The sequence below is a fragment of the Neofelis nebulosa genome, chromosome 1, assembly GCF_028018385.1.
Source record: "Neofelis nebulosa isolate mNeoNeb1 chromosome 1, mNeoNeb1.pri, whole genome shotgun sequence".
Lineage (NCBI taxonomy): Eukaryota > Metazoa > Chordata > Mammalia > Carnivora > Felidae > Neofelis > Neofelis nebulosa.
This window is the reverse complement of record NC_080782.1, coordinates 27575364-27587588: the sequence shown is the minus strand read 5'-3', so window position 1 is coordinate 27587588 and position 12225 is coordinate 27575364. Positions and strand designations below refer to the sequence as shown.

General features: G+C 42.9%; 1 protein-coding gene across 1 annotated transcript in view; it reads left to right on the top strand.

Annotated features, from left to right (window-relative positions):
- Window positions 1–5599: 5599 nt before the first annotated feature.
- ADAMTS12 (ADAM metallopeptidase with thrombospondin type 1 motif 12) overlaps window positions 5600–12225 on the top strand; it is a 344768-nt gene continuing 338142 nt past the window's right edge. The window contains exon 1 of the mRNA XM_058716861.1: window positions 5600–6166. Coding sequence (XP_058572844.1) covers window positions 6040–6166 — 127 coding nt within the window. The 5' untranslated portion in view covers window positions 5600–6039. The remainder of the gene's footprint in view (window positions 6167–12225) is intronic.

Below are 12225 nucleotides of genomic sequence, written 5' to 3'. Positions count from 1 at the left end.
AGGCTTCTCTAATTTCCAATCCGATAGCATCTTTCTTCATCAAGTGTTAAATTATTTTACAGAATAAGAACAAATTGTTACGTTTATGTTTTTTTATTTAGAAACAACCACAAACTTACATGAAAGTTGGAAGTGGGGTTAAAGAGAACATTTTATGTTCTGAATCATTTGAGAGTAAATTGTCAACTAGATGCCCCTCACCTCCACTTTCATGTGTATCTCCAACAAACAAGGTCAGTGTTCTACATAAGTCACACCGTCACAACCGGGAAATTAAGAGATACAATACTAACACTACATTCTTTGTCTCCTTTCAAGCTTCACTAATTATTCCAACAGTGTCTTTTGTGACAAAAGGACCTTATTTAGAATTAAGTGTTGCATTTAGTTGTCATATCTCTTAGGTCTCCTTCAATCTGGGACAGGTTTTTAGTTTTCCTTTGACTTTCTTAGCCTTTTGCAGATTAAAAAAAAACCACCAGCAGTTATTGAGTGAGCTGAGGTGCCTCAACTTAGGTTGTCTGATGTGTTCTCATGATTAGAGTCAGACTATGTATCTTTGCCAGATATTTCACAGAGTGATGGTGTTCTTATTGGAGCCTATCAGGTAGCACATAGTTTTGATTATCCACACTACTGATTTTGTTTTCTTTGTTTACTTGATTAAAGGGATATTTGCAAGCCTTGTTCACTCTAAAGTACTCTTTTTGCCTTTATATTTAATAAATATTTGGGAGGAGATAATTTAAAATTGTATAAAGTTGTATAAAGTTCCCGTTCTTCATCGTTTATCTATTTATCTATCATTTATCTATTTGTATCAATATGGATTCATTGATTCTTATCTTATTGTAAGATTTATTACTATTATATGTTTTTGCTTAAACTTCCCTAGACTTGGCCAGTGGGTGCCTTTTCATGTTAACTCCTCTCTCCTTTTGACAAGCTCTCATCTTTCTTTGAGTTTTTGTTTTTGTTTTTGTTTTTGTTTTTCAGCAATAAAATGCTTCTGGCTTATCTTCTATCTCTCAAGCCCTAGTTCTAAATCCAGTCATTTCTCTAAGAAGTCCTAGTTCTTAGGCCTATTTATATATTTATTTCTGTATGCATCTATACAGTCATCAGCAACTTTGGGTTCATACCAATTACCTTCAGTTGTAGTCCAACATAGAGTTTATTCTACTTCTCTCTCTCCCTCTCTCTCTCTTTTCATATTGGTAATTCTCTTCACTGGCAGTGAGAAACTTGACTCCCATTATCCTTGCTGTGTTTACTTATTTAATGAATTTCCCTGTATGTAACGGATCTCCAGTCACCACCATCCGCTTCCACCACCACCCCACCCTTTCTTACCCTGCCAGTATTTCAGCACCCTTCTGGGACATTCCCTCTCAGGTGGATGCCCTCCTCACTCTGCTCAGGTTCTGATACCATGCAGTGAGCAGCTGTCTTACATGGATAACGATTTTACATTGCTGAGGCTCTGACACCTTTGTAATAGGCTGCTCCCTGACCCCCTCACACAACTTGGAGTCCCTCTGGCAGACCTCCCATATGAATCTCCCTCCATTAACCCAGTAAAATCTTGTTATATTTCATTTTGATTAGGCTTAAGATGATCTACAAACTGAAATTAGTTTCAGTTTACTGCAACATTTTGATTTAAGTGCTACACATTTTTTTCTGAAATATGCTGTTTTCTTTCAGCCAATAGTATATTTCATTAATCAGGGATCCATAGCCTTCTCAGCCATGGCTTTCAAAGGGGCATTGCCATGACATTGTTTATTTAATTAAGTTGATTAATTACATTAGAAGAATGGTCCAAAATGGAACCCACTTGATACAAATCCAGGTAACTTTACAAAATCTACAATGCATAGATTCCAGAATCTTCAGATTGAGCCAGGAAGGCAAACTCTCTGGGGGTTGAGTGTATGGAGTAGGCAGTGTTGATTACCCATCCACCTACATATTGGATACAACTGGGTGGAAGAATAAAAGTGAACTTACACTTCTAAGAGTTACAAATACTTAGCTCCATATTCTTTTAAGACTGGAGAAAGGTTTAAAAGAAAATAGTACAAAACTACCCTATGACCCAGCAATGGCATTACTAGATACTTACCCAAGGACACAAAAAATACTAATTCAAAGGGATGTATGCACCCCAATGTTTATACCAGCATTATCTACAGTAGCCAAATTATGGAAATAACCCAAGTGTCCAACAACTGATGAATGGATAAAGAAGATGTGGTATGTATATGTATTTGTATATGTATATGTATATGTATATGTATATGTATATGTGTGTATGTGTGCATGTGTGTGTGTGTGCACACATACACACATACACACACAATGGAATATTACTCAACCACAAAAAAGAATGAATCTTATCATTTGTAATGACATGGATGGAACTAGAGAGTATTATGTTAACTGAAATAATAAGTCAGTCAGAGAAAGACAAATACCATGTGATTTCACTCATATGTGGAATTTAAGAAACAAAACAAATGAGCAAAGGAGAAAAAAAGAAAGAGAGAGAGAGGCAAGCCAAGAAACACACTCTTTCCTAACTATAAAGAATGAATTGATGGTTACCAGAGGGAAGGTGGGTGGGAGAATAGGTGAAATGAGTGATGGGGATTAAGGAATGCACTTGTGATGTGCACCGGGTGATGTACGAAGGTGTTGAATCACTATATTGTACATCTGAAACTAATATTGCACTGTGTGCAAATTAACTGGAATTTAAATAAAAACTTTAAAAAAGTAAATAAAGTAGTATATGTGACAACAATATTGAAATGTATGACTTTTGAAAACAATGTTTTGTTTCCACTTTCAAGTAGAGGTAAGATCCGACTACTCTTGAAAACCTCAGAGGAAGACTCTTCTCTCCATCCTTTGGGTTGACTTAGGAACAGCAGCTTGCCAACTATAAAGCGTGATACACTGATTTTTACTACGAGGTAGTGGTTGTGGTACTCAGGCAGGATTAACAGATGGAAAGTCTATTTTTATGACATGCCCATTTGTGATTCTTGGGGCAAAGTCCGGGTTGTTTTGGTTTTGGTTTTGATTTTGGTCGAAGTCAGTTTCTTTTGCCTTTCTAGTGTTAATGACAGCTCTGAAAAATGCAGGGACTAACAGTCCCTGAATGTCAGCTATCCCTTGTGCTTCTATAGGCTTAGTTGGAAAGTATGAACTTCCAAAGCCTTCTTTGCTCATGAAACAGAGGGAGCTTTTTGTGAAGCATCTCATATCTTTTGTCACAATTTGCATTTTTGTACAGAAAATACTTCGCCATAAAGAACTAAACCACTACCTGAGATGCTATGGTGATGTCTGTAGATTGTCTGTATATCAGTGTTCTTAGTCCTTCCACTCTTTGTGAATGACAGCATCACAAGGGGTCTTTAGTAAGATGGATTTGTGTTTGATTCTGTTGGGTGGCTTGACTGAATCTTTTCTTTTTTTCTGAACCTCACTACTTTATCCTGGTTTTTCTCTTTGTACTGATGTGATCCTAGGCAAGTTGTATAGCCTTTCAGTGTTTTCTCAACTATAAATGAAGGATAGTAATAGTACCTGCCTAATAGGTTTTTGTAAAGATTAAATAAAGTAATGCAGATACACAGTGTTTAGCAGAGTGCTTGATGTATAGTCAGTGTGTAGTCTATTTTATTGTTTCTGTTCTTCGCTGTTATTCAGCACTTGGATTTTCATGTTTTTAAAGTCTTTTTTTCAATGGTAGTATATTTGCATCAGCTGGCTCGGGGATATTTTGGAGACTGCAGTGATTCACAGGTCTGGTGTTTATAGTGGACATATCAGGAAATGTAGTTGGCTTTTTTTTTTATTGCTACCACCCTTTGTCACCAAGAACATTTGTTACCTTTTTCCAATGAGTAGAGGAAAAGGTGAGTGGGATTAATTTTTCCCTCTACCCAGAGGAAACACCAGGCTTTGGGGGTATTTTGTAAATTCTGGAAAAAGGAGGAGGAACTTAGAATAGTGCTGAGCCATGTTGAAAACGTGCTGAATTTAGAGACATGAATCGATAGTTGCACCACTGGTGCAGTTAGGTGAGTCTCAACAGCACCTGGAAATAAAAAGCAGGGAAAATCGGCAGTTAGGGTAAAACAAGGTTAGAGTTTGATGAGGAAGAGGTGTTGAAGGCGCTGGTGAGAAATGATTTAAGGAGATGACTCATAGGCTGTGGATAGGCAGAAAAGGAGGTAACGGCAGAGAGATGTTTAAAGATTATGGGACAACCAAAGATGGAGAGGTCAGGAGATACGCACTCCTTACTAGGCTGAAGACCCAAGGTACTGGGTACAAAGGTTTGGAAGGGCTGACAGAATACGAAGTTTTGGTGGTGGGCCCAGATTGTAATTACAAGGGTCCTTATAAATGGAAAAGGGAAGGAAAAGAGATAGTGTCAGGATGATGCCCTATAAGAGATTCAAAGGCCAGTGCTGACTTTGAAAATGGGGGAAGAGGGCAAGGAGCTGGGAAATGTGGCCTTAGAAGATAAAAAAGGCAAGAAAATGACTCTTCTCTGCCTCCAGAAAGGAAGGCAGCTGTGCTTACACCTTGATTTTAAGCCAGTAAGACGTATCTCAGACTTCTGACCTCCAACTGTATGATATTAAATTTGTGCTGTTTTAACTCACCAAGTTTATGGGAATTTGTAACGTGAATAATAGGAAACTAATTCAATATCGTGGCGCATATGTATCCAGTCTGAAGGATCCATGCCCACCACAAACCTGCAAGGACCACCTTGCACTTAGATCACCGCTTTGACGTTCCTGCCCAGGCCTGCGAGAGGTTGAATGAGTCGGTTTCCCCAGCTTCTCAAGGAACACATATGGTTGGCTGGAAGCCATGGAGAACCAGTATGGAGCTGAATTCCTCCTGAATGGAGTAAGGAGGCCTGTTTCAGCCCAGAGGTGTGAAATCTTGGCTGGATTATTCCAGTAAATTCTCAGGATGCCTGGCAAGCTCCCTGGTTTGCAGCATTGTCTCAGTAATGTAAAGCTTGAGCCTCTGAATGGATGTCCCCTCCGTGGGCAGCCTGTGGAGGTAAACTGGAGCGCTACCTTCACATGGTCTCCGGCTTGCTTATTTCCTCCACTCTCCTTACGGGTGAGTGGAGGTGGGCTAGGAAAGGTGGGGTTATAAAAGTAGAAGAGCACCAGAGACCTGCAGACCCAGCGTGGCTCATAATTATCTGGTCTCGTCACGTCTTTGTGGCGAAGAAGGGACTTGTCAAGCGTCGAACTAGAAGCTTAGCTCAGGCCATTTCCCTCTGCGTGACTTGGCAAAGAGAGAAATTGCCCATTACTTTTTAAAATGGAAGTCTTAGCTTGCCTTGGAAGGGAATCCCAGAGACGTCTGGCTGAGCGAGGGGTCTTGGTAGAGCCAGGTCAGGAAAAGTTGGGAAACGGAGCCGAGAAGGGCAGCCAAGAGGGCAGCACTGAGCTGGGGAGGGTGAGGGAGTGGGGTCCCCCGAGCCCCAGCTCGGCGCCCAGCACTCTCGGCCTGTATTTCAGCCAGGGAGGGCCGGCCTGGGGGGCCTCTCACTCGCCGTCCCGCCCAGGGCGGCTCTCCCGGGTCTCCCCCTATTTGGCCCGCGCGGCAGGGCTCTGGGCGGGGCCGGAGGAGCGCGGGGGTGGGAGGCCCGAGGAAGATGCGCGGAGTTGGCTGCGAGGCCGAGCGCGGAAGGCGGAGGGGTGGGGATCTTGGGTGGGCTGCCCCCTCCGCCCTGACCCGTTCCACGCCCCGCGGAAAGCGGGCGCTGCCAGTCGAATCGCTCCCCTTTCAGGAGGGAAGGGGGATCAAGGTAACTAGCCCCTTTCTGCTTAACAAAGCCAAAGGAGATCGTGGGTAGCTTCGCAGCCGCTCCGTCCCACTCCTGGACCATGCACCCCTGCATCTTCCTGCTCGGCCACGGGCGAGGACTTGATTTCTTGAGCTGAAAGCTAAACCTCGTCGACTTTTCTTCTCCCCAACAACTGAATCATGCCATGTGCCCAGAGGAGCTGGCTTGCAAACCTCTCCGTTGTAGCTCACCTCCTTAACTTTGGGGCCCTTTGCTATGGGACACAAGCTCAGCCAGGCCCGGTGCACTTCCCGGACAGGAGGCAAGGTTAGTGGCTTTTCTTTATCTCCTTTGAAAACCGTGGTGGTGAGACGCGTGGAAAGTTGGTTGCTTCCCCATCCCCTCCCCCACTGGCTGAACTCTGCAAAGCCGTTTGGCTGAGTCGTAAGGAAATCTAGGCTGGGAGCTCAGTGACATAGGGTGTGTCGGAATTCATTGTTGAAGGTGGTGATTCCTTAATTCTTACTGAAAGGCGAGTATCCCGGATCTCTTTCACACCAACGCTGAGGCAGGAAAGACCCAAGTGATAGCTGGTAACGCCCCCCCTTTTGTCTTCTCTTTCAATGCTGCAGTGTTTCAATCCTCTATTTTTCAAATTCTGAACACGGAAAATGATTTTTTTTTTTTTTTTTTTTTTTTTTTTGAGTTCCAGTCACCACTGGCAGTCATAGCAGTATTTTTGGTTAGTTTCAACTCTGGACAGGGGAGGGGAAATGTGATTCCGGCCCCCTGCTGAGTGAGTTTGGCTGTGTTTTGGTTTCCTGGAAAGATTAAGGCCTGTGTTTTAAAAATAACTGTTCTTTTGGGGGAGAATTTACCACCTCAGGGGCTCACCTTTCTCTGTCCTGACTTCCTGATCACAGCTGGCTGCATCTCCTGAATGTCATGAAACTCATAATGCTATAGAAAACACTGGAAGAGGGTGCGATGACAGTTTGGTGTTATTTAAGCCTAACACCTTGAGCAGAGCGACACTGCTGCCTCTGCTTTTTTATTGGACTTGGAAGGGTCAGAGACACTTTCCCATTTGGTAGGGAGTTCCTTGGGCCGTCTAGGAGAAACAGAGCTCCATCAAGGCCTGAGTGGCTGGAGAAAGTTCCCTGCACCAAGACTGCTAAGGCACCCTGTATGTGTCAGCCCAGCAACCACTGACAACAGCCTTCTGGGGTGCAGGGACTGTTGTTACTGCCTCTGTTTTAAAGATGAGGAAATTTGGTGAGTTTATTGGCCCAGCTCACGGTGGAGTGAGGTTTTGAACCCAGGTAGCCTGGCTTCAGTGGCTGGCCTCTCAGCAGTAATAGGGACAACACACACATACACAGACACACACAGACACACACTCACACACACACATACACACTCACACACACACAGACACACACACACACACACACACACACACACACACAGAGCACTGCTTTAACGTCCATTAAGTCCTGTGTTTGCTGACTGTGCTCCAGTCTCGAGAAGCTTCCCTAGCATTCTGACCCCCTTAATCCCCAAGACCACTTGGGTGGCAGACATCACTAGCTTGTCTTTGTTGAGGATTTCCACACAGCGTTCTGCCTACGTTGCAAAGTTCTAATACTGCTGAGAGCTCATCTGCTGTGACTTCAAGAGCCATCAGAAACAAGTCCCTTTGCTTTCCTTGGAAGCTGGAGCCCAAACACCACCGGGGTTAGATGTCAATCAGCCAGCACTTGCTTGTGTAAACGGTCCAGATACAATCTCCCACCCCCAAGTTTAAAATAGCAGCGTTTGTTTTTCTTTGAAAAACAGCCCCTTTGTGAAAAGTCTCTCTTCTGGCAGCACAAACAAAGCCTGTGAGCACTTCCCAGGGCATTTGGAGATGATTTGGTTCAAAGACACACATTCTCCTGGGTTGGTTTGCAGCTCCCCTTGCTCCAGATCTACTTTGTAAGCGAATTCAGCTTAGTATAGAGCAGACACTACTGGGCTTTGCTCTCTCCTGTCTGGAAGGTGAGAAGTGGTTGTTTTCCTTGGTTACCATTGGGATTAGGTGCTGAGGGTATTTGATATTGAAAAATAGCTGTGAAGTGCCCTGAGTTTATTAGCGATGTGCAGATATTTAGGTTTTAAAAGCAATTTGTTTTTAAAAGACTTTTCTCCAGAATATTTGTTTTTAATCAACTCACCAGTGGATTTACAAGTAATCTGCATTTGGTACAACAGAAATTTCTAAGCAGGCTTTATTTAAAACTGAGTGGAGAGAGGGAGAAAGACTGAGGTGGGAGGGGGGGTGTAGAGAAGGAGAGAGGTAGAGGGAAGGGATGAGAAAATTCTAAGGTTTCTTGGTAATAGGATGACCTGGTTTTTGCCCCAAATGACCAGCCTGCCATTTCACAATGAGCCAAACTCCCAGTTTCCATTTCTACTCTGACAACATTTTTGAATCGCACCCAAGTTCAGAACCTTTAAACTGGCAAATCACTTCATATATCATGTCTCCCATCCTTCTTTTTACAGATGAAGAGGGGGAGGGGCTAGGAGATGAGTCTGTCAGCACCTATTAAATGCCACGTCACCAGAGGGGTGAAAGGAATTACACAACATCCCACAGTTGGAAACATTCTAGTCCCATATAATCATTAACGTTCTTTCTAGTTCGAAGGGTTGGGCAGAGGCAGGATTTTAGCCCTGGGAAGGAGCATGGAGGCAAATCCAATCTTTCTTGGAACCAAAAATGGCAGATTTGACAAACTCTGCCCAGTATTCTTTCCACATCGCTCACTTGTGATATAGATACACGTGCAGTGCCTTCCACAAGATGTCTTGGTTCCCAACTAAGTATCAGAACAATGGGAAATACTGCTCTTGTACACAGCATACTGCCTCTCTTCTACAGCCAGTGACAGCCCATTGGGGTCCTTATCCCTTGTACAGTCTGCAAGTCACTAGCTGCTTCTGTGGTCTCTTTTGCGCCTGGCGACTCTGAAATCAACAGGGCAGGCGCTTTATCCCGTGGTGGAGATATGCTTTCTGCTGCATGGGTTTTGCAAGAACACAAGGAGTGTTTCAAGACAAGCGTTTCAAGCGTACTTCAAGACAAATGTTCTCGTCATGTATCTATGCTCTTTGAAAAAATAAGGAAGGAAATTATTTCATATATTCTCTTTAAAATTTTTTTTAATTATAATTTAATTTTAGTTATTTTAATTTTATTTATTTTTGAGAGACAAAGCACGAGCGGGGGAGGGGCAGAGAGAGAAGAAGACACAGAATCTAAAGCAAGGTCCAGCCTCTGAGCAAGCTGTCAGTACAGAGCCCGATGCTGGGCTCGAACCCACAAGCTGTGAGATCATGACCTGAGCCGAAGTCGCACGCTTAACTGACACTTCAGCGCCACCCAGGCGCCCCTCATATATTCTCTTAATGAAAGAAGAGACTTCACAGTTTTAATATTTTATTTGTGTTAATTATCATAAGCAATTATGGTCTGGAGGTTAATTGTCGTAGGGTTCGTGAGAAAATCCAACCTTGTGTGTTGTACTTTACAACTTTGAGGGGATCAACACTGTTCTCCACATTTTGACACGTATAGTTTTCTATGATAAAAGTATATTTGAAGGGTTACAACAACCCGTGGAAGAGAATTATGAAAATGAACTATTACAGAATTTCATTGCGCTTTTTATTAAGAGTCTTAGAAATTTATTGTTCTCTAAGATGGAAATAATCAAAGTAAAGGGTAAGTATAGATTTAACCTAAGCTATAAAATCTGGCAGGTAAATATTCTCTCACCTCTTTCCTTTCTTTCTAAGCAGAGGGTGAAAGATCGCTTGGTGTTGTGTATTTTCAAAACCACTTGTGCCAACAGGCTCACTCAGATTTCTCATGAAGTATCATCCATGTTTGTGACCAAGGGTTTCAAGTCTAATTTTCAATAAGGCAAATCCAAGTATTTAGGGCTTATAATGTATTTCCATAAACCTGCAGATGGTAATGTGATTACAGTGAGTCTCAGTCCCTGCCCCTCCCCCCAGCCCTGTTGACGCCCCACCTTGACATCTGGTCTCAGTGGTAGATGCTTGAGAAGCAGCAAAGGCAGAGGTTAGAAGGGTGGGCTCTGGGGTCAGATTGCCCCAGAATGAATCCTCACCCCTCTTCATTGTCTTTTTTTTTTTTTTTAATTTTTTTTAAACGTTTATTTATTTTTGAGACAGAGAGAGACAGAGCATGAACGGGGGAGGGTCAGAGAGAGGGAGACACAGAATTTGAAGCAGGCTCCAGGCTCTGAGCTGTTAGCACAGAGCCCAACGCGGGACTCGAACTCACGGACCGTGAAATCATGACCTGAGCCGAAGTCAGCCGGTTAACCAACTGAGCCACCCAGGCGCCCCCCTCTTCATTGTCTTTTTACAGTGGAGGGAATGAAGGCTAGATGAGGGACGCTTAATAATACCTGTCCCAGAGAACTGTAAAGATTAGACAAGACCAAGTTGATATACTCTAAATGCTGTGCTTAACCATAGAAATGGTAAAAATGAGGGGCTCTTGTTATTTCCTGACATCTTATTTCTCCATTCCTGTCATATCCCCCCTGAGCCGGGCTTTCTATTGGCCAAGGTCGTAGCTATCTCATCTTCCAAACTGAGTACCTACCGAGAGGAAGCCAAGGTGAGCATGGGATTCTCCCCTGTCTCTGCTTGGAGGTTACATCTATTTATGGCCTTGGTGATCCTTGGTGGCCAAGTTTCTATCTTTAATACTAATAGTAGCTATTGAGTGCTATTTGTCAAGCACTCTTCTAAATCCATTACATATATTAATCCACTGGCTCCTCAAAACCACCCTAGAAGGTAGGTAGATACTGTTATTACACCCTTGTGTAGGTGAGGCAAGTGCAGTTGGGCCACCACATAAGTCACACCCCTTATGTACGTGGCTTCTTATTTCTGCCCACACTTATGGGCTGCCATGGCTTCGCTACTTGGTTTGCAGTCAAATGAAGAGGCAAAACTAGTCTTATCTCTTATTACTGTACCTGATAAATAGGCAGTTATTATCTCCATTTATTGCTGTGCAAATTGAGGCGTCTTAAAGAAGTCAAGCCATTATTTTCTTGTCAGATCATCATCCCTGGGGAAGGGGGGGGCAGGGGGCGGTGGTAGTATCACTTCTACTAGGTCATACTCTCTGCCAAGTGCACTGTTTATGTACACGAAGGGAAGTGGCTAAGAACGTGGCTTTGAAATAAGAACCATGAGATTTCAATATGGATAATGTTGCATATTGACTCTGTGCCCTCTCGTAGGCTCAGTTTCTTCATCTATGAAAAGGGAATTCACTGAATCTGTGAATCACAGGTTGTGTGAGTACTGAATGAGAGGAGACCTGTGGTACTTGGATCATAGCAGGTGGTCATGAAATGGTTACTGTGGTTATTATCATTACATTATTATATAGCCAGCTTATGTTGGCTCTCCTAAAAATCCATTAGATCAAAATCCATTAGATCAAAAATCCATGAGATCAAAATCCATTAGATCAAAAGCAACTAGGTCAAAGGCTCTAAATTTGTTTGCTTCTTTATTCCTTGAACAATAGTTGCTAGAGCTTAGGCAACCTTTATCTTTCATTTTATACTTTCAAAAATCATGGTGAGTTTTTTGAGATGTATGTTCAGAGACAGGTCTTATAAGGGACACGGAACTTCTCCTGAGAAGAGTCAGCATCTGGGCAGTGACCAGTCCAATGGGACTACTGGTCCCATTGCAAGATGATGGCTATACACCGTTAAATAAGACTTTTTTCTGCCCTTAACTTCCGTCCACTGCTCATCCTGGGGTAGTCAGAGGTGTTGTCATGAGTAGTAGAAGAGAAGAGTAACTGAGAATAATACTGTGGAAGTCAACCACATCCACCCTTGCCCCACCTAACCTGGCCTTTCCTCTCCTAAGGTCTGAACTTGGAAGGGCAGTGAAACTCTGATATTAAAGATGTCCAGATATTCCTTGGGGAGTAGGCAGTACAGAGGACCGAGGCAATGTGACTCCTAGGTCATGGCACACTAGCGTCATCATTTTGTGCAAAACCCCTTTCTGGTTTTATTTTTTTATGCATTTTTGTCCCCACTCCCATTCCTCCTCGTGGAAAACCATTTTAATGGGTTCCATATGTATTTTTTTGCATATGTTCTGGCAGACTTTGTATTATTGTTTTTGTGTGCATGTATTTTCCATTGATGTAGATGGCTCTGCATTCACTTGTATTGTTTCTTATTTTTCAGTGAACGTTGTTTTTAAAGATTTCTCCATGTTGCTATGTGATCTATTGCTCCTAAGTGCTGCAATTAGAAGCAATG